General features: G+C 45.3%; 1 protein-coding gene across 2 annotated transcripts in view; it reads left to right on the top strand.

Annotated features, from left to right (window-relative positions):
- MEGF6 (multiple EGF like domains 6) overlaps positions 1–22679 on the top strand; it is a 458871-nt gene that overhangs the window by 325975 nt on the left and 110217 nt on the right. For both annotated transcript variants that reach the window (XM_030185804.1, XM_030185805.1), the window contains one exon: positions 16937–17062. In XM_030185804.1, coding sequence (XP_030041664.1) covers positions 16937–17062 — 126 coding nt within the window. The remainder of the gene's footprint in view (positions 1–16936; positions 17063–22679) is intronic.

The raw sequence follows: 22679 nt of genomic DNA, 5'->3' as shown, positions 1-22679 counted from the left end.
TGGCCATTTTGGGGGGAAAAGAAATGGCTGTGTGGTAAGTCAACCACTTGCCGAGCAGCCATTTCGGGGGAGGGGAGGGGCACTTACCGCCATCCATTGACTGGCTAACCTGGGGGTAACTGAGCAGTTTGCGGCGCTGCTTGACTGCTGCTGGGTAAGCACTGGCGCTAGGAAAATAGAAAATATTTTTGTAGCGCTGGAAATGGCGAGTATGATAGCCCAGTGGTAGTTTCAGATTTGGCGCGTGACAACCCTTTAGTAAAAGTGCCTCTCAGTGATAGTAGCGCTCATTTTGTAGAAGAGCACCTGTGCACATAAACGCCAATTCTCGCCTCTGACACATGTAAACGCTAGTATTTTATGTATTTGCCCCAAAATTCTGTAAGCTTGTGTGCACAAATTTATGCATACTCCCTAATTCTAAAAAGGTTGCTAAAATTTGCACCTGGAATTTAATGAAATAACCAGCTAATTAGCACCAATAATTGGCTTTTTAACCAGCAATTATTGGCACTAATTAGATTTAATTAGAATATACATGCATAAATTTAGGCACAGGATCCTAATTTAGGCGCATAGATTTGCACTGTGTTTCAGTTGGTGCAAATGACCATGCCTAAAGCTAGGCGCAATTCACAGACATAAGCACTATTCTATAAACTGCACCTAACTTTAAGCGTGGCTTATAGAATAGCGCTTTTTTCAGTGCTGATTTTTTTTGGCGCCATATATAGAATTCACCCTTTAGCGCGCAAAGTTGTGCACGGAAGTTATAGAATAAGGTCCGTTGCAGACATATCAATATAATAACGAGCTGATAATTGATGTTAACTAGTAATAATTGGCACTAAGTATTGTTAATTGGTATTAATTGGCACCAATTAGCAGTTACATGTGCAGCTAACCTTAATTGCTGTTCTATAACATGTGCGGGCAAAATCCGTAGCATGCAAGGTCAAGGGAGTGTGGACTGGGGAGGAGCATGAGCAGGTCAGGGGTGTGCCCGGTTTATAAAATGCGTACAGTTAAATAGAAGAGAACCAAGTGCCATAATTAGAGTGACAAGAATTTATGCAGCTGGGGACGTGATTGCGCCTAAAGTTAGGCCTGTCAATATGGACTTATGCTAGTATTCTGTATTGCCAGTTCCACGTGGAGCTGACATTAGAGAATTGATCAGTGCATTTTTTCTAGTGAAAAAGGTGCCAGTACTCAAATGACAGGGCATCTTTCAGGGGTGGGGTGATCACTGAGGGATCCACCCCACAATAGCCAAGTCCCCTGCAACCGGTCACAGAATCTATGACAAGGCAGAATTGATGTGTAGAGCCTGAGCTCTTTCACTAAAACTTGGGGACCATGGGTCAATTTTAGCAGACAATGGAAAAGGTGCCGGTACTCAGTAACCCCAAGTACCCCCTCAAAAAAAGCCCCTGGAATTGATGCTTAGCAGGGGTGGCCCAAGGCAAGATGCCACCTCTCCCCTCCCCCAGGCCGAGATGCCTCCTCCTTGGCCAAGTTCTGCCATATACCCCCTTCCTTCCTTCACCTTGTTCCCCAAGTTTTCCTTCTTTCTTCGTGTTCCAAAAGCCAGTGGTGCCAGTGATTCCCGTACGCTGCCCTGACACTGGCACGTCGGCCCTCCTCTCTACCGTGGCTGCTTCTGAGGAAACAGAAGTTACATCAGAGAGGCGGCCGCAGTAAAGGGAAGAGGCGGGTGACAATCACACCTGCCACTGCCGAGCTTTTAGAACATGAAGAAAGAAGGTAAACTCGGGGAACAGGGTGGAGGAAGGAAGGGGGGGGGGGTTGCTGCTCCGGACAGAGTGCCACCTCATGGTCTGGCCCACCCCTGATGCTTAACACTGGAATGTTTGATGCCTTTCTTGAATTTACCCATTGGAATCTAATAGTAGGAGCTAGGCCCCTGATGGCGAACCTATGACACGCGTGTCAGCACTGACACGCGTAGCCATTTTCGATGACACGCGGCGCCGCCGCAGTGTGGTCCGCCCTCCCTCCTCGCTCCCGGAAACTAACCTTAAAGCCTCCTTTCATGTCGCAGCAAGCAGCAGCAGGGCAGGCCATTCCTTCCTTCCGTGTCCCGCCCTCGCCTGACGTAACGTCCGCGAGGGCGGAGCACAGAAGGAAGGAGGAGAGGTCTGCCCTGCTGCTGCTTGCTGCGACATGAAAGGAGGCTTTAAGGTTAGTTCTGGGCCCGGTAGCAGGTGGAGGGGGGGGGGGGCCCAGCGACCTCGGGTGGGCAGCGATCTCGGGTAGGGGGGGCCCGGGGGCGGTCCTAGTAGATTTTTCTCGAAGTGACACACCACCCGAGTTATGCTTGGTTTTTTCGCGAATTTTGACACACCAAGCTCAAAAGGTTGCCCATCACTGAGCTAGGCTGTAGAATGAGGTCAGGACAGTAAGCAAGGGGATAGCATGGGGTAGATTAGGATGAGGGGCTGCAGCTTTGGCTTTAATTCTTCCTTGCAAATGGTTCATAGCCTGCATGGTGTAGGGTAGCATGTGGACCCAGCCGTGCCTGCCTTGCATGATTACTGACAATGCTTATTGCTTGCCAAAGAATGACTTCTGGTTCACATTATTTCTCCTTCTCTGGAACGTGTCCTATATGGTTAATGTAAATAAGCAGAACATTATAACTTTATAATCAGCTAGTCCAGCAATAGACCTTAAGTGAGCTCTGGTGAGAGGACGGATGAGTCTTCATTTACAAATTGATTGTTAATGTTAAATTCACATGAGGAGAACAGATACAGTCTTGGGTGTCCCAATCTGAGCATTTCAGCTTTGGAATTTCTTTCCCCTGGTGGATTATGGTTGTTTATGTACATCTGCTATTTTTCCATATGTGAAAAAGTCACTAAATATTCCTTTTATTTGTATATCATCAGGCTTATTATTGGCTCAGTAGCTTCAGAAACTAAATTGACCTCTGCTAGCAGTGAGTTGGGGTGTGTGTGTGTGTGTATTGAAATAACCTGCCCTATGAGGGAGGAGAGTAAGTGATGTAATTGGTGAGAATTAAATCCTGTATATAGCAGGAGGGTTTTTATCCTTCCTTATCCAACTTTCCTTGGAGGTTTTGGGTCTCAAGGAGATGCCTGGACTAAAGAAGAATGTCCTGTGTGTTATGACCCGGTAGTAGTGAGCCCCTGTGCCCCGACTGAGCACAGCAGAGATGGAGTGACACCGCACTTGGTCAGGCAGCCAGACAACCCCCAGCATCACCTGGGAAGCGACCACCGTTCAACGGGAGTTGAGCCCCCAGCTGCAGGCGGCCACCAGGACTTCAGGAACCGGTGGTGGGAGGCGGGGCTGGTGGTTGGGAGGCAGGGATAGTGCTGGGCAGACTTATATGGTCTGTGCCAGAGCCGGTGGTGGGAGGCGGGGCTGGTGGTTGAGAGGCGGGGATAGTGCTGGGTAGACTTATGCGGTCTGTGCCCTGAAGAACACAGGTACAAATCAAAGTAGGGTATACACAAAAATTAGCACATATGAGTTATCTTGTTGGGCAGACTGGATGGACCGTGCAGGTCTTTTTCTGCTGTCATCTACTATGTTACTATGGAAGCGTGGAATGGTCTCCCAGTGGAGGTTGTGGAGTTGAGGACTGTGTCAGAAGGCATGGGATAAGTACGTGGGATTGCTTAGGATAAGGAAGGGTTATGGGTTTCAGAGGATGGGTAGACTGGATGGACCATTTGGCCTTTATCTGCCGTCATGTTTCTATGAATTCCTTTGTTTTTGGCTCCTGCTTCCCTGACCATTGCACCACATAGTAAAGGGAAGAGGGTCTCTGGCAAGGAATGGAAAGTACCAGAGCTGTTGAGGCCTGCTGCACCAGCGGTAGGTGTAATCTGGAATGGGGAGCCAGCTTAGCACCACTTCCTCCAAAGAAGAAGTGAAGATCCATTACTGATGAGCAGGAGGGGACCAGAGGATAGTCCCTGAAGATCAGAAATGATAACGAAACATACCAAAGAATTCCATTTGGGTTCAAACTCAACTTTGTAACAAAAGAGTTTCTTAGGAGCCTCCAGAAACCAAAGAGCCCTAAAGAAGCTGATCAGAGACTGTGTAAGGGTTGGAGGCTAATTTTGCTTTACATCTGCCTGTGAAATAGTTGTCCCTGATTCTTAAAACCTGAAGTTTTAGTAAACCCTTGTGGTTCAAAACATACAGTCTGGCCTGAACTGAGATTTTGCATGCCAGAGGAATGCACAGTGAGTGGGTTTTGTGTGCCAGGAGCCTCCCAGTGAAAGTTAGTCACGGCCCTGATCTCCCTACAAATCTTGCATTTTTCACTAACTCGCCCCAGTTATCCCCAGGGAAAGCAAGGGCTGCAGGTGCAAGTTACCCTCAGGTTGTAACTGCTCAGGCAATTCATTCCATAACCAAAGAGTAAAACAGCAGAATTTCTAGCAACAGAAAAGCCCCACTTCTCCTCCCCCTGGTAAGAGAGATGAATTTTTATACAGAACATTCTAATAGAACCTAATTTACAGTCTGAAGAACAAGGTAACAACAAAAGGGTCCAATATTTTCCCATGCCAGCCAGTGATTTTAATGGGGCTGACCATCATGGGTCCATTTAGTGCTGGGTGTAATCCGGGCACAAGCGTTGAGTATTCAAGTAGTGCCTGGGTGCAGGAAGTTATCTCGTTGCTGGCCAATTTTCAGCCTGGTACTTGGAGAACAGCCCGGATAAAGTTAGGGCAGCCATTTTGCTGTCCTGTCTGGGTACTTGGTTAGCAGACTGAAGCTCCCTGGATGCTTTGGCACTAACAAGTTCCGTTCCACTGAAAATCCGGGGATCACCTGGTTAGTGAGAGATTCAATTTATGCAGGTATTAAGCGGAGACTCCTAAGAAAACTACAAACTGCACAAAACACAGCTGCCCGCCTTATATATAGATCATCAACCAGCTCATTTTCGAAAGAGAAGGGCGCCCATCTTCTAACACAAATCGGAAAATGGCCGGCCTTCTCCTAAGGCCGGCCAAATCGGCATAATCAAAAGCCAATTTTGGCCACCCTCAACTGCTTTCCGTCGGGATGGCCAAAGTTCAAGGGGGCTTGTCACCACTGTAGCGAAGGTGGGACAGGGGCTTGGTTAAGAGATGGTCGTCCTTGGCCGATAATAGAAAAAAGAAGGGCGTCCCTGACGAGCATTTGGCTGACTTTACTTGGTCCCTTTTGTTTCACGACCAAGCCTTGAAAAGGTGCCCGAACTGACCAGATGACCGCCAGAGGGAATCAGGGATCACCTCCCCTTACTCCCCCAGTGGTCATCAACCCCCTCCCACAAAAAAAAAAAAAACAATTTAAAAAACATTTTTTGCCAGCCTCTATGCCAGCCTCAAATGTCATACCCAGCTCCATGACAGCAGTATGCAGGTCCTTGGAGCAGTTTTTAGTGGGTGCAGTGCACTTCAGACAGGCAGACCCAGGCCCACCCCCACCCCTACCTGTTACACTTATGGTGGTAAATGTGAGCCCTCCAAAACCCACCCGAAACCCAGTGTACCCACATGTAGGTGGCCCCCTTCATCTCTAAGGGCTACGGTAGTGGTGTAGAGTTGTGGGTAGTGGGTTTTGGGGGGCTCAGCACACAAGGTAGGAGAGCTACGCAGCTGGGAGCAATTTGTGATGTCCACTGTAGTGTCCCCTAGGGTGTCCGGTTGGTGTCCTGGCATGTGAGGGGGACCAGTGCCCTACGAGTGCTGGCTCCTCCCACGACCAAAAGCCTTGAATTTGGTCATTTTTGAGATGGGCGTCCTCGGTTTGCATTATAGGCGAAAACTGAGGCCGCCCATCTCTAAGGTCGGCGATCTCAACATTTCGGTCGAACTAAATGTTGAGATTTGAGCGTCGCCGACCGTATTATCGAAACGAAAGATGGACGCCCATCTTGTTTCGATAATACGGGATGCCCCGCCCCATCGCCGGGGCACCCATAAAGATGGGCGCCCAGTTCGATTATGCCCCTCCACGTTACGTTAAAGCATTTCCTCTTCTTAAGGATTTACATTGGTTACCTGTCAATGAAAGAATTTCATTTAAGCTCTGTGTTCTTATTCATCAGATTCGTTACGGTATCTTACCATCTTATGTGATAGATCTCATTAAGTTATCACAAGGAAATTCCACCTCATCATCTATAGAATATCTCGTATCACATTTCCCAAGTTGTAAAAACCTCAAAACTATCCATAATGCAAATTTTTCTTACCAAAGTACAAAACTCTGGAACTCATTATCCAAGTATATCAGACACTCAGGGGTCCTTTTACTAAGCTGCAGGAAAAAGGGCCCTGCGCTGGCAGTGGGAGCCGTTTTTCCCTCGCACCAGGGCCCTTTTTCCCCGCAGCCAGTAAAACCTGGAAAAAAAATGACCACATGGTGCGATAACTGTCACCACATGGCCATGCAGTGGGGAGCCCTTACCCCCACCCATTGAGGTGATGATAAGGGCTCTGGCGCTAACCCAGCGGTAACCAGGCAGTGCACGGCGATACCTGATTACTGCCGCACTAGCCATTTCTGGGGGTTTTCTTTTCCTCCAGAAATGGAGTGCGTGCGCTCATGTTGGGCTAGCGGTAGTCCTGGTTATATGTCATTTAGAAGTTTACGTAAAGCCCACTGCTTTAGATCTGTATTCAGCTAATATAAAAAGAGTTTTTTTAAATAATTGTATTCTTGTATTTATTTTATTCTTGTATTTATTTTATTTATTACATTTGTACCCCGCGCTTTCCCACACATGGCAGGCTCAATGTGACTTACATAGTAACAATATAAAGAATTACAAAGTCGTAAGAAGAATGTACAATTTGTGGTAAACGCAATATTAATGGGGTTAACGGATAAGTAAATTGAACATGGGAGGAATAGGGTGCAGAAGGAAATGAGCGTTGGGAGGGAGGCAGGCATAGGAAGATGGAGAGGAATGGATATGGGGTAGCAATAAGGATAATGGGAAACACGGTCAATGTATAACTTTTGTCAAAGAATCATGTGGGCAAGTTTTGGTTAGGTTGGATCAGTAGGGTAGGCTGTCTTGAAGAGATGGGTCTTCAGTGCTTTTCTGAAGGGCAAAAGGCCGTTGATGGTATGGATAGGTCTTGGTAGAGCATTCCAAAGCTGGCTACCTGAAAAGGAAAAATTGGATGCGTAGAAGGATTTGTACTTAATACCTTTGCAGTTGGGGAGGTGTAGATTAAGGTAGGGTACGGGAAGACATATTAATATTAATTGTCTTGTAATGCTTCTTAATTTGTTATGTGAGCTGCGCTGAACCTTTCTTGGGGAAATGAGGGGTAGAAATGTCATAATAAATAAGCTAAATAAATATCCACATAGAAACATTTTCTACCCCGTTATCTCAATCTGAATACAGAACCGCCAAGTCTCCAGCATTCAGCGGGAGACTCCCATTTTCGCAATTTGTCTCCCAGACTCCCGCTGAACATTAGAATTTAGGCGCAGTGCATTACAGAATATGCTGAACAAGTTGTGCGTGTACATTTTTAATTATTGCCAATTAGTGCTCATTGCTCGTTAAGACCGGTTATCAATACTGATTAGCTTGTTAAGCCAATTAAGTTACACGTGTTGTTATAGAATATGCTGGACTTTTGGCGCAGAACAATAGGCATATATATAGAATCCAGGGGAGTATCCGCACTAAGCGCCATTTTATTTAAGGTAAGCACCCTGTATAGAATAGTGCTTAGCACTGAATTTTTTTGGTACTCAAGTTTAGGCACCATTTATAGAATTTCATCCAATTTGGAAACTCGCCAAAAATATATTCCTGAAACTCTGAGTAACTATTTGGTGGCTTCCTTGTGTCTGTACATAAGTATTGCCACACTTGCAGGCCAAAGGTCCATCAAGCCCAGCATCCTGTTTCCAACAGTGGCCAATCCAGGTCACAAATACCTGGCAAGATCCCAAAAACGTTCAATACATTTTATGCTGCTTATCCCAGAAATAAGCAGTGGATTTTCCCAAGTTAATTTAATAATGGTCTATGGACTTTTCCTTTAGGAAGCTGGCCAGACCTTTTTTTAAAGCCCGCTAAGCTAACCGCTTTTACCACATTCTCTGGCAACAAATTCCAGAGTTTAATTACACATTGGGTGAAGAAACATTTTCTCCGATTTGTTTTAAATTTACTACTTTGTAGCTTCAATGCATGCCCCCTATGTCTAGTATTTTTGTAAAGAGTAAACAAACGTTTCACATTCTACCCATTCTACTCCACTCATTATTTTATAGACCTCTATCATATCTCCCCTCAGCCGTCTTTTCTCCAAGCTGAAGAGCCGTAGCTGCTTCAGCCTTTCCTCATAGGGAAGTCGTCCCATCCCCTTTATCATTTTCGTCGCCCTTTTCTAATTCCACTATTTCTTTTTTGAGATGCGGTGACCAGAATTGAACACAATATTCAAAGTGCAGTCCATGGAGCGATACAAAGGCATTATAATGTCCTCACTTTTGTTTTCCATTCCTTTCCTAATAATACCTAACATTCAATATTTGTTTCTTAGCCGCTGCAGCAGCACACTGAGCAGAGGGTTTCAACGTATCATCAACAATGACGCCGAGATCCCTTTCTTGGTTGGTGACTCCTAACGTGGAACCTTGCATTACTTAGCTATAGTTCGGGTTCCTTTTTCCCACATGCATCACTTTGCACTTGCTCACATTAAACGTCATCTGCCATTTAGACGCCCAGTCTCTCAGTCTCTTAAGGTCTTGTTGTAATTTTTCACAGTCCTCTTGCTGGTAGGTAACCGGTCCATGGCAAACCGTCCAGCTGTGTTAGTGACTGGTACATGCCTCTGGCTTCGCGTTGTGCACAAGCAAATGCTTTAGAAACCGCAGAAGAATAAGTTTCAGGATAGTTAGCATTCCCGGATAAATACTGATCACATTTGCGATGTGTGTTTACGTATGAGAGAAGCAGTATCCCCAGATGAGATTGTGCAGAACCACGTCTGAAACTGGTTAAGTCGGGCCTTCACAGCAGCTGCAGTTGATTCTCCGGCAGCATGGACGCTGGCTGTAGGGGGCTGTCAGTCTGCATTGTGAAGTTTAATTAAGATGAGAATGCAAAGAGAAAATCATTATGGAAGTGATTTTATATTGGGCACCCACATTTCATAAACATGCTGACCGTCACTGGCTGAATATTGGCTGGTTGGTTGTTAAAGCCAATTAGCTGATAATTATTTAAGTTTCGCATTGTAACCGACACTGTTCTAAAACTGGTGCGCACAACTGTGAGTTAAGCATTAGACTGTGCATTCAAGTTGAGGGACCCTTTTACAAAGCAGTGGTAAGCAGGGCTGCCAAGAGTGGAGGGCAGGGGGGGCCCGGCGATGGGGTCAGGCCGCTGGCGCTGCAGTTCCCGGTCTCACCTGCCTGCCTCCTTGGCTCCGGGCCCCCAGCATTCGAAGCGGCAGTCGCAGATCTCCTCTCTTCTGGCTTTCCCTCCCTGTGTCCCGCCCTTGTCTGATATAACTTCCAGTTTCCGCGAGGGCGGGACACAGGGAGGGAAGGCCAGAAGCGAGGAGATCTGTGACTGCCGCTTCGAATGCAGGGGGCCCGGAGCCAAGGAGACAGGCAGGTGAGACCGGGGACTGCAGCGGCGGGGGGAGCGACAGAGGGCGGCAGCGGTGGGGGTAGCAACAGGGGGCGGCAGCAGCGAGGGGGCGGAGGTGGGGTGCCCTTGCCCCGGGCCTGGCCTAGTCTCTTGGCGGCCCTGGTGGTAAGCCCAATGCAGGCGTACCGTGCATCAATTTGGAGCTACTGCTGGCCCAACGCAGGCGCCGACAGTAGTTCCAGCCCCCGCACGCGCTGTTTCCGCACTGGGGAAAATAGGGCTCAATTCTTTTTTTTGCTCAGCAGTTACCAGACGGTAATTGGGCAGTGTTGCGCGCTACCCAGTTACCACCAGGTTAGCATAGGAGCCTTTAGCACCACCTCAATGGATGACGGTAAGTGCTCCCCTCCGCATGGCCATGCTGTACGAGCGATCTTACTGCATGGCCATGTATTTTTGCAGCCTTTTTACCTGCTGCGGTAAAAAGAGCCTCAGCGCGCTGCAAAAATGGCCGCTGTCACTACCACATGACCTTTTTACTGCAGCTTAGCCAGTAATTGATGATGAACAATTATCAGCACTAATTGGCCCTAATTAGGATTTATAAACATATCTTTATTATATAATGATCTGCACATCCTATATAATAATTCTCACCTCCAACGTTCTGACTTGCTGCCTGGGACCGTGGCTCATTCCAAGTTGGTCTGCTAGGCTCCGTAGATCAGGCTGACATCACCGTAGCCATTATGATGTCAACTTCAGAACCCGGGGGGGGGGGGGTGGAAACATGCCTCACAGCTGATCCATGTCCAGAGGAGGGTCGCTGGACATGGGTGCCTGGAGGGGAGGCAGGGGAGAGAGGAGGGTCGCTGGACATGGGTGGCTGCAGGGGGAGAGGAGGGTCGCTGGACATGGGTGGCTGCAGGGGAGCCGAGGAAAACCTTGCTAGCGTCTGTTTCATTTGTGTCAGAAACGGGCCTTTTTTACTAGTAAATCATAATGCGTGTAACTATTTGGAGGCATGGCTAGGGACATTTTTGAGACATTCCAAAATTTTACTCGTGTACCTATAGAATCGTGCCTAATTGTAGGCGCCTACAGTTAAGTGCAGTTATACGTTAAAGCCCGATTTATAGAATCAAGCTAAGCACGTTACATTTTCATTTCCATACTCTGTAAGCCACATTGAGCCTGCAAAAAGGTGGGAAAATGTGGGGTACAAATACAATAAATAAATTTTCAGCGTCGATTTGTAGGCGTTACTTATAGTATATAGCCCTTAGTGGATAGTGCTATAAACTGCTTTGATCATCAGTTGTAAGGGTGGGCTAAAAATCTATATTGCTGTTGTTTTCAATAAAACTAGAGACATGAAATATGTATATACACTGGGGGACACTGCGCATCAGTTGCCCTTTCTCACTGACCTGGAGTCTGCGAATGGTGCTGCAATCTGAGAGCAAGTCATTGTGACAAGACAGAGAGTGGCGCGAACGTACTGTTCTGCATTGGTTTTCCATCCTTATTGCCTTCAGGTCAAAGCTCTTCTTGGATACCTGCTTTATACTTAAATGTAAAAAAAATATGGAAACCTCATTACATGCCTTGACTTTTAAGAACATACAGACGTAGGCCATCTGAAGAAGTGGTTATTTAATCTTAGCTAGTCATGTAAAACAGCCTTGACTATGTCTTAGGCTCTGTTAGACCTTGACTATGTCTTAGGCTTTCTTAGGTCTTGTCTAAGTCTTAGGGTCTCTTAGGCTTTGGCTAAACCTTCGACTTTCTTAGGCTTCCACACAGCCGGTGTCATAATCATTGTGGCTGTCCGGGTTGTGCTGTATCCAGGTAAATGAAACCAATGTTTCAGCCATTGTGGTGTGGCTTTCTAAGGTTTGGTTTCTTTGGTTGGTTACAATGAAATACACCACATCCTGCAAAGAAGTCAGAATTCTCCAGCATTAGCAGGATTGCTAAAATGTTCCATTCCACTTTATTCTTTTCAGCATGAAATCTTAGATTGGCTTGGGGATCGTTTCATAAAGCTGGATCTTGTTAACTCCAGTTGCCCTGTTCCCCCTAGACTGTTAGAGGCTTCTTGGGGTACTTGAAGAATGGAGTGTGCTTGCTGAGGGCTGCTTTGCATTACATCTGTATTTTTTCCCTGCTATTATAAACCTGATCCAAAATAACACATACTTCTATGTTTCTCTCATTTGGTCTGTCTTCTCTCATCTACAGAAAATTTTGTTTCAATTTCTTTTCCAAAATTGCTTTTCAATAACTGACAGCTCACAGAAAACATTTCACTGTTGGGTAAACCTGTGGTTCCATGTATAAATACTAGAATTTCCATATGGAAATTGCAAATAAGGCTGCTGAAATATCCCTCTTTTTCTGAGTAAGGACAGTTTGAACATTTTTAAAAATATAAACAGATATCCTAATAATCAAAAGAAATCATAAAAAATGAGACAACACAAATGTAAAAAATATTAAAAACAAACATAAAATAAATAAATAGTTAAAAACAAACATAAAATATTAAAATCAGCTTTAAGCTGCAAACAAATAACCCTTTTATATTTATTTATTATTTAAGGTACTTTCACAGTTTATATACCATGCTTTCTACTGTACTTGGCAGTTTATAATATAACATACATAACCATAATTAAAAAGACTTACAATACAAACTAAAATGGATAAAATCATTTAAAAAATATTGCCAAATTTTCTAACAAATTAGAGCAGTCTATTATTATTTATACCCTCAAAAAAGCTCAAAACAACAAATCTCTGTGAAACGTTACTAAGATACCTCCCCTGCAAATGCCCGAGTACAATAATAAGCCTTAACCAGTGATGTTCAAGGTATTTAAGTAAAAGTAAAAATAAATGTATATTTGAATACTAAAGTAAAAGTACAGTAAAGAACATTTAAACATTTTTTACTTGAGTTTAAGTAAAAAAAAGTTATTGCCTAATATAATACTTTTTGAGTAAAAAGTAAAAGTACCACAACTTCAATGAGTGCAACTATTGTTAACATATTTATCCCAACAACTTTATTGCTTTACAATTCAATCCAGTATGATTTTTGGTAAAACTAAATTTTGAAAATGACTGTTACTTATGCGAGTGTGCTGTGACTCATTAATCCAGCACAGCTAAGGAAGGTGTTCAACTGCACTAACAGGAAGTGAATTATTCAGTCTGATAAAACAGTTCCTTCAAGTCAGGCCAGGCTTCAATATCACTGATGCCTTTTGACTGGGTCTGCAGGTAATGGAACTTGATATACCGCCTTTCTGAGGTTTTTGCATCTACATTCAAAGTGGTTTACATATATTCAGGTACTTATTTTGTACCAGGGGCAATGGAGGGTTAAGTGACTTGCCCACAGTCACAAGGAGCTACAGTAGGAATCGAACTCAGTTCCCACTGCACTAACCACTAGGCTACTCCTCCACTAGCAACATTCCATGTAGAAGCCTGCCCTTGCAGATCAGCAACACGTAGGTGCAGGACGTCAGACTCACAGAAACAGAAGCCTCTGCGACCGTGTTGCTGATCTGCAAGGCCAGGCTTCTACATGGAATGGAATGTTGCTAGTGGAATAACAACATTCCATGTAGAATCTTCAAATAGTAGCAACATTCCAGAATCTCAAATAGTAGCAACATTCCATGTAGAATTTAGAATCTCAAATAGGGAAAGGGAACTGGGACTTGACATACCGCCTTTCTGAGGTTTTTGCAACTACATTCAAAGCAGTTTACATATATTCAGGTACTTATTTTGTACCAGGGGCAATGGAGGGTTAAGTGACTTGCCCAGAGTCACAAGGGGCTGCAGTGGGAATCAAACCCAGTTCCCCAGGATCAAAGTCCACTGCACTAACCACTAGGCTACTCCTCCACTCATTCCACCAATAAGAACCAACCTCATCAGTGATGTCACAGTGGCTTGATTGCCTGATACTTGGCTCACTTCTGATATTGTGATGTCATAAGGGACAGAGAGAAAGGGAAATGGGACTTGACATACCGCCTTTCTGAGGTTTTTGCAACTACATTCAAAGCAGTTTACATATATTCAGGTACTTATTTTGTACCAGGGGCAATGGAGGGTTAAGTGACTTGCCCAGAGTCACAAGGGCTGCAGTGGGAATCAAACCCAGTTCCCCAGGATCAAAGTCCACTGCACTAACCACTAGGCTACTCCTCCACTCATTCCACCAATAAGAACCAACCTCATCAGTGATGTCACAGTGGCTTGATTGCCCGATACTTGGCTCACTTCTGATATTGTGATGTCATAAGGGACAGAGAGAAAGGGAAATGGGACTTGATGTACCGCCTTTCTGAGGTTTTTGCAACTACATTCAAAGCAGTTTACATATATTCAGGTACTTATTTTGTACCAGGGGCAATGGAGGGTTAAGTGACTTGCCCAGAGTCACAAGGAGCTGCAGTGGGAATTGAACTCAGTTCCCCAGGATCAAAGTCCACTACACTAACCACTAGGCCACTCCTCCACTCTATGTCTGACTTTCATATAGCAAAGGATGCTTAATCATTATCATCTGCTTTAGAAATGGTCTTGTCTAATTCATCACTTGTATCTTCATCTCTGTCACCGTTATCATGCTATCCCGTTACAGAGAAGACTTTCACAAAGTTGGAATTATTGTGTTGTTCTAACAATTTTTTGCCTGGTGACAAACTGTTTGAATCTCTCTGATTCAAGAATGTCAAATGTGTGGGAACCATTCAGTTTTAAGGCCAGGCAAGCAGACTTTCTCTCTAAAGATTATAATCAATCCAGTGAACAGTCAGCCGTATGTAAATTTTCCATGGGATGACCAGCAGTTTGTGATAGTAGAGCCTAATGGTTTGTGCAGCGGACTTTGATCCTGGTGGCCTGTGTTTCAATTCCCACTGCAGCTCATTGTGACCTTGGTCAAGTCACTTAACCCTCCATTGCCCCAGGTACAAAAACGTAAATTGTGAGCCCTCTAGAAACAGAGAAAGTAGCTGCATATAATGTGTACAACGCTGCGTACGTCTAGTAGCGCTATAGAAATGATTAATAGTAGTAAGAACTGCAACCGGCTTCAGCTTCATCTCCGCTTCAAAGTGACCCAACTCATCACTGTTCTGTTTGGCTGGAGACTAGTAACCAACAAACACAGGCAACTCCAATGTTCTCCCAGGCTGTATTCACTGTACAGCAAAGTTTGAGATGAGCTGATCCACTACGTGATGAGGCTTGAAATAGTAAAACCCTTTTCCGTTTTTTGCTGCTTCATTTGGTTTACCAAGGCATCATCATTTACGTCTTGCTTCCGCTTTTACTTTTAACTGCAAGCATCAGATGTAACTGAGTAAAAGTAGTAAATATTGGTGAAATTATTACTTTGGTAAAAGTAACACATTTTTCCTGTACTTCTTTAAGTGACAAAACCTTTACTTAATGTACTCCTGTCTTTGCCTCTGAGACAGGAGTACCCTTCTGAAGGTCTCCTGGAGGGTGGACCCTCGAGAAATCTTTTCCCTCAGGCAGAACCCCAGGCAAGAAAAACTCTGGCTACTAAATAAGTATTAAACATAATAAATGTTTATTCAAATAGTCAAAGAAGCCAATCAGTTATTATTGAAATATCCTATATAATAAAACGTGCCTCCAACATTCTGAAGCTGACTACATGGCCAAGGCATTCCTGCTCTCTGTATCCATCTCCTGAATTGACATCACATACTTCCGGGTTCGTCACAAGCAGAAGTGACCAACCATACGAGGTTTCTCGGCTTCAGAATGTTGGAGGTGCATTCTATTAAATAGGATTGGTCAGTTCCTTGAAGCACAGCCAGAGCTCAGCGTCCTGCACAGTAACACTCAGACACCAGAGAGTGGGGGGGGGGGGGGCTGACACCAGATTGGGGGGAGGTATCTCTGTCACACACACACACTCTCTCTCTCTCTCTCACAGTCAATGTCTTTCTTTCTCTCTCTCACTCTCACACACTGTCTCTCACACATTCTATGTCTCATACTGTATCACATTCACTCTCCACGTGTCACACAGTCACTCACACACTCTTTTGGTCTCATACACTCAGTCTCACAGGGAGTCTGTGTCTCACACACACTCTCTCTCTCGCACACACTGTATCTGTGTGAAACATACTCTCTCTCTCTCACACTGTGTCTCACATACGCACTTGCACACACACTCATTCTCACACACACACTCTCACACAGACACACTTGCACTCAGACTCACTCTCTCTCTCACACACACACACTCGCACATTCACTCTCTCTCTCACACACAGTCACTCTCACATACACTCTCTCAAACATACACACTCCGAGGAAAACCTTGCTAGCGTCCATTTCATTTGTGTCAGAAACGGGCCTTTTTTACTAGTCTACAAATAAAATCCCAATAAAGTATAATATGTAGCAAATAAAAACAGAGTTTTCCCTGGGAGCGGTCCACCGGCAAATCCACCGGCAAATGTAGACACATACCTCAGTTATATTTCCTCTTAAATACTTTTTTCTTTAGTATATTAATTACCCTTCCTACCTAATGAATATGCATCTTTCCAGAATATTCTATTTCCTTTTTTTTTATAACTCATTTTTATTGGCACAATATCACAACATTAGAACATTACTATAAGCATAAAACAGCTGCACAAACATATCAACAGTTCTGTGAATCCTGTTCCAGCACTTTCTATCATCTCATTAGTTCCCTTATTGCATGGATAGTTTAAGGCCTGCCCTATAAGCATAAGTTTTCATTAGATAATGGTTTGACCTAAATCTTTGTTATGCATAGTCATTATGCTAGTCCTCCCACACTCTTGCTGAAGTTACAATTTCACCCACACCCACTTACTTTTCTTTGAGTTTGTACCTGAGGCAATGAAGGTTTAAGAACCAGGCTCCCCCCACCCCCATTTTCAGCTCTAACCATTAGGCTACTCCATGTCGTGAATCATCAGAAGTGCTTCATGAGGATGTATCTGTGTGGTACCTGAATTAGGGATCTAATGATGATCAGCACAGAAGCACCCTCATTGATTTTAGCTGCACAATGGTGGTAACAATTGAGCAAGAATTTTTGAAAAGTAAATAGTGTGGATAAGAAGGAAAAGTTAGTTCTAATTTATACGACTGCCAACCGAATAATCCAGGTAACCTGCTAGTGTAAATGGTACAGTTAACAAGTCTGTGTTCATTTTCCTTGTTAACAATGTCTCCCTTTATTTTTCCTAGCTGTGAACTCCTGCTCTGTTGGAAATGGGGGCTGTGAGCACGAGTGTGTACAGCTTACTGCCTCTCATTATCAGTGCCGATGCCAGCAGAGCTACCAGCTCAAGGAAGACGGCAAGCACTGTGAGCGTAAGTGTTCCCTGTCCAGTTTCTCCCACAAGAATATTGTGGCAGCTCACTGGGGTTGAAAGCCATTTCTTCCAATTCCAGTGAGCTGCCCTTTTGCATAGAAGAGTTCTGACTATGGATTACAACTTAGATTGTTAAAAATGCCCATCCTGTGGAGGCTGGCTCAGAGGCAGTGCTGTGCACGACTATGTGGATGATCTGGGTTTGCTTCATGGCTCAGTCTCTCTCAGGATGCTGTGGAGGCAATGTTCTCAGCCTTTGGCATCAAGGTTTTTTTTTTTTTTGTTACATTTGTACCCCGCGCTTTTTCCCACTCATGGCAGGCTCAATGCGGCTTACATGGGGCAATGGAGGGTTAAGTGACTTGCCCAGAGTCACAAGGAGCTGCCTGTGCCTGAAGTGGGAATCGAACTCAGTTCCAGGACCAAAGTCCACCACCCTAACCCACTAGGCCACTCCTCCACTGTTGCTACTATTTGAGATTCTACATGGAATGTTGCTATTCCACTAGCAACATTCCATGTAGAAGTCGGCCCTTGCAGATCACCAATGTGGCTGCACAGGCTTCTGCTTCTGTGAGTCTGACGTGCAGGACGTCAGACTCACAGAAACAGAAGCCTGCGCAGCCTTCTACATGGAATGTTGCTAGTGGAATAGCAACATTCCATGTAGAATCTCCAATAGTAGCAACATTCCATGTAGAATCTCCAATAGTATCTATTTTATTTTTGTTACATTTGTACCCCGCGCTTTCCCACTCAGGCTCAATGCGGCTTACATGGGGCAATGGAGGGTTAAGTGACTTGCCCAGAGTCACAAGGAGCTGCCTGTGCCTGAAGTGGGAATCAAACTCAGTTCCTCAGTTCCCCAGGACCAAAGTCCACCACCCTAACCACTAGGCCACTCCTCCACTCCCCCACTGGGTTCAAGCCCCTTTCAGGACTACAGCACTCCTTTACCTTTGCTGGTGGGGATGCCGAAGCCCTGCTAGCCAAATAAATACAGTGTTGAAGTTACGCAGCTGACTTCTGCATTAAGGAAGCAGCGTAAGGAGAAGGGGAGAGGCTTGGGCACTATATTTGGCTGGCGGGCCTTGGCATCCCCACCAGCAAAGGTAACATAACATAACATAACATAGCAACATAGTAGATGACGGCAGATAAAGACGTGTACGGTCCACCCAGATAAACTCATTACATATGGTATGTGATACTTCATGTGTATACCTGATCTTGATTTATCCTTGCCATTTTTAGGGCATAGACCGTAGAAGTCTGCCCGTCACTGGCCTTGTTCTAAAATCTCTGAAGTTATTGTCAAAGTCCCTGAAAAGCTCCATTCCAACCCATCCAAATCTATTCAGCCTCAATCACGGCACAGACCGTAGAAATCTGCCCAGCACCGGCTTTCCTACCTAATCTCCGCTATGCTTCTTGGGATCCATTCCTTCTAAACAGGATTCCTTTGTGTTTGTCCCATGCATTTTTGAATTCCATTACCGTTTGCATCTCCACCACATGCAGGAGGGCATTCCAGTTATCTAGTACCCTCTCGGTAAAAAAATATGTTTACTGGTTGTGCCGGGAGGGGGGAGAGGAGGAAGGAGTAATGCATTGCCCCCCAGGGCACCCCCAAAATTGAAGGGCTGGCTATGCCCTTGATTTACATCTATAACATAGAATGCTGTAAGTTATGCACTGAAATGCAAAATTGTGGTGCATGCATTTACACGCTGGCATGTAAATACTGACCTACACTCTGTTCGATAGCAACATCTGGATACCCAGATTCTGTTATAGATTACCGCTTGCCCCTGGATTCTGTATATGGCGCCCAAATTTAGGTGTGGAGGAGTGGCCTAGTGGTTAGAGCACTGGTCTTGCAATCCAGAGGTGGCCAGTTCAAATCCCACTGCTGCTCCTTGTGATCTTGGGCAAGTCACTTAACCCTCCATTGCCTCAGGTACAAACTCAGATTGTGAGCCCTCCTGGGACAGAGAAATAGCCATTGTACCTGAATGTAACTCCCCTTGAGCTACTACTGAAAAAGGTATGAGCAAAATCTAAATAAATATTGAAGATTCTTCATGGAGTGTTGCTATTATTGGAGCTTCAACACAGTGGCGGGTGTCAGCTCAGGGGTGGGTGCTCCCTGCCAGCTCCCCCCCCCTTGGCGCATCAACACCCCCCGACCAGCTCCCACACCCTACCTTTTAAAAAGAATATCGGAATCCGAGGCGAGGCGCAGCGCCTCGCGCCTGCCCTGCACGTAAAAAAAATGTCGGGCCTTCCCTCGCTCTATCTGTCCCGCCCTCCGCTAACGCAACTTCCTATTTCCGCAAGGGCGGGACAAACAGAGCGAGAGAAGGCCCGACGGTCCACATTTCTTTTACGTGCAGGACAGGCGCGAGGCGCTGCGCCTCGCCTCGGATTTCGATATTCTTTTTAAAGGTAGGGTGCGGGAGCTGGTCGGGGGGGGAGGGGGGTGTCGATGCACCGAGGGGGGGGGGGATGTCATCTTGCTGCACCGGGGGGGGGGGTGCAACGGCGAACCGCCCCGGGTGGCAGCCCCCCCTGCTACGCCACTGCTTCAACATTGAATGTTGCTATTATTGGTGATTCTACATGGAATGTTGCTGAGTGGAGGAGTGGCCTAGTGGTTAGAGCACCAGTCTTGCAATCCAGAGGTGGCCGGTTCAAATCCCGCTGCTGCTCCTTGTGATCTTGGTTAAGTCACTTAACCCTCCATTGCCTCAGGTACAAAGTTAGATTGTGAGCCCTCCTGGGACAGAGAAATATCCAGTGTACCTGAATGTAACTCACCTTAAGCTACTGCTGAAAAAGGTGCACCGCCAAGATGTTCACTGAAATTAATTGGCTAACAAGCTCTTCACCATCAGTAAGTGGATGCCAACAGCCAATTGCTGATGTTAATTGGCACTCATTAAAATTTGTATGCAAGTCTGGCTGTGCGTTATTCTATAAAGCAGGGCATCTAACTCCCATAGTGCTTATGCCATTTGGGGTGTGGAATGGGAGGGGCATGGGCATGGGCATGGTGGGGGGGGGGGGGGGGGGGGGGTTAGTGCCAGTACTTACACCAGCGGGCTTTGATCCTGGTGAAGTGGGTTTAATTCCCTCTGCAGCTCCTTGTGACTGTGAGCAAGTCACTTAACCCTCCATTGCCCCAAATACAAACTAAGTACTTTTATATAATACATAAACCACTTTGATCGTAACCACAGAAAGGCAGTATATCAAGTCTCATTCCCTTTCCCTTTTCTCGCTTCAGCAGGTGTAACTCTGGTGCCCAAAGTTTGGCGCAGGAATCAGTGATACGTGCATGCACAAGTGCCCTTTATCGACTAACAGTTAACGCTGATTTTTTTTTTTCGGCACCCATTTTTGAGCACTGTTTATAGAATTTCCCCCCTTAGGGGCCCTTTTACTAAAGCTGCAGTAAAAGGGGACCCTGTGTCAGCAGAGGCGGCCATTTTTGCCGCACGCCAGGGCCCCTTTTACCACAGCAGGTATAAGGCCGAAGAAAGAAATGGCTGTGCATTAAGTTCGCCCTTGCCGCATGGCCATTTCAGGAGGGAGCATGAAACCGGCACCTATTGAGGTGGAGGTAAGGGCTCCCGCGCTAACTCGGCGGTAACCCCCTGCAGAAATATATATTTTTAATATTTCCACTAGTGCCAGAAATGGTGTGCTGGGGGTGGTACTACCACCGGCACCTGCGTTGGGCTGGCAGTAGTTCTGGGTTGCTTCACGGTAAACCAGTAAAAGGGCCCCTTATTGACCAGCATTTCGTATGCCTTTTTGCTAACTATACTGAATTGCCGCCAATGTAGCTAGCAGTGTGTGACAAATCGATCTATTCATTTATTTAATTATTTATTAGGATTTATTTAGTACATAAGTAATGCCACACTGGGAAAAGACCAAGGGTCCATCGAGCCCAGCATCCTGTCCACAACAGCGGCCAATCCAGGCCAAGGGCACCTGACAAGCTTCCCAAACGTACAAACATTCTATACATGTTATTCCTGGAATTGTGGATTTTGACCGCCTTTTTGAAGGAATTCACTCAAGGCTGCATACAGCAAGAATAAGTCAAACATAAGCAATAGACAATTACAGCAGCAAAATTATTCAAACAGGGATGTGCATTTGTTTGAAGGGAAAGGGAAATGGGACTTGATGTACCGCCTTTCTGAGGTTTTTGCAACTACATTCAAAGCAGTTTACATATATTCAGGTACTTATTTTGTACCAGGGGCAATGGAGGGTTAAGTGACTTGCCCAGAGTCACAAGGAGCTGCAGTGGGAATTGAACTCAGTTCCCCAGGATCAAAGTCCACTGCACTAACCACTAGGCTACTCCTCCACTCATTCCACCAATAAGAACCAACCTCATCAGTGATGTCACAGTGGCTTGATTGCCCGATACTTGGCTCACTTCTGATATTGTGATGTCATAAGGGACAGAGAGAAAGGGAAATGGGACTTGATGTACCGCCTTTCTAAGGTTTTTGCAACTACATTCAAAGTGGTTTACATACATTCAGGTACTTAGGGGCAATGGAGGGTTAAGTGACTGGCCCAGAGTCACAAGGAGCTGCAGTGGGAATTGAACTCAGTTCCCCAGGATCAAAGTCCACTGCACTAACCACTAGGTAAAATATGTTAATGACATCCATGTCGATTTATGCCTTTTTTTTTTGCCCCAAACTGCAGGTAATAACCTGAAATTGGGATTTTGACTTGGGGACTTAGGAATAATGAGGACATTAATGGGAGCTGTCCTCCACCACACCTCTGCCCTCTTGTCGGAACTTAACTCACTCGGTTGTTGTGCAGGCAGAATGGAAAGCTGGCAAGGAGGAAATATTCCAAATGTTACCTTGGTTTTGGGGGAGAGGGAGTTATCTTGAGGAGCACAAACAATTTTGGCATGGATAAACTGTCTCAAGATCCCTGGGCATTCATGTCTTGTGGCGATGGCCATCGAGCAGACCATGGAATGTGGATTTGAAAATCATTGCTGGTAGTCACAAGCCTTCCAGCTGTAACGAATGTGGCATCTTCCTGTCTCAAATCCTTTCAAAAGTATGTTTCAGCAAGCTCCAGAGAAAGAACAGGGATTTCCCGAGACAGTCATAAACATACACACTAGTCATAGCTGGTTTCAGTAATTCTGAAGTGGGTTTCCCATAGTGTTTTCATTATTACTGTTAAGGCTGCAGTCATTTCATTACCTATTTGTTCTACACCTAGGGGTTGACGTTCAGTGCTGGTTTACTGGCTGAGGGAAGCGCCTATCCAATTAACTAATGCTGACCAGGTCCAGTCAGGATATCCAGTGGCACATACCCAAATAATAAGGTAGAATAAGCAAGAGGCCCAAATGCTTCAGTCCAATCATATCAAAAACACAGACCAGCAAGTACTGAGTCAGTAGCTGTTCAAAAAAAAAAATAAATAAATTCTGTCATTAATTAAAAGCGGAAATATTAAGTCCAAAACACTTTATAATAGTCCATATGCCCAACATGTTTTTGACACATGGCGTCTGCTTCAGAGGCAGATTTTAAAAGTGTGAACTGTAGATGTAG

This window comes from Microcaecilia unicolor, chromosome 13 (assembly GCF_901765095.1).
Source record: "Microcaecilia unicolor chromosome 13, aMicUni1.1, whole genome shotgun sequence".
Taxonomy (NCBI): domain Eukaryota; kingdom Metazoa; phylum Chordata; class Amphibia; order Gymnophiona; family Siphonopidae; genus Microcaecilia; species Microcaecilia unicolor.
Note: the sequence above shows the minus strand (reverse complement) of the source record. Positions and strands in the feature narration are given on the sequence as shown.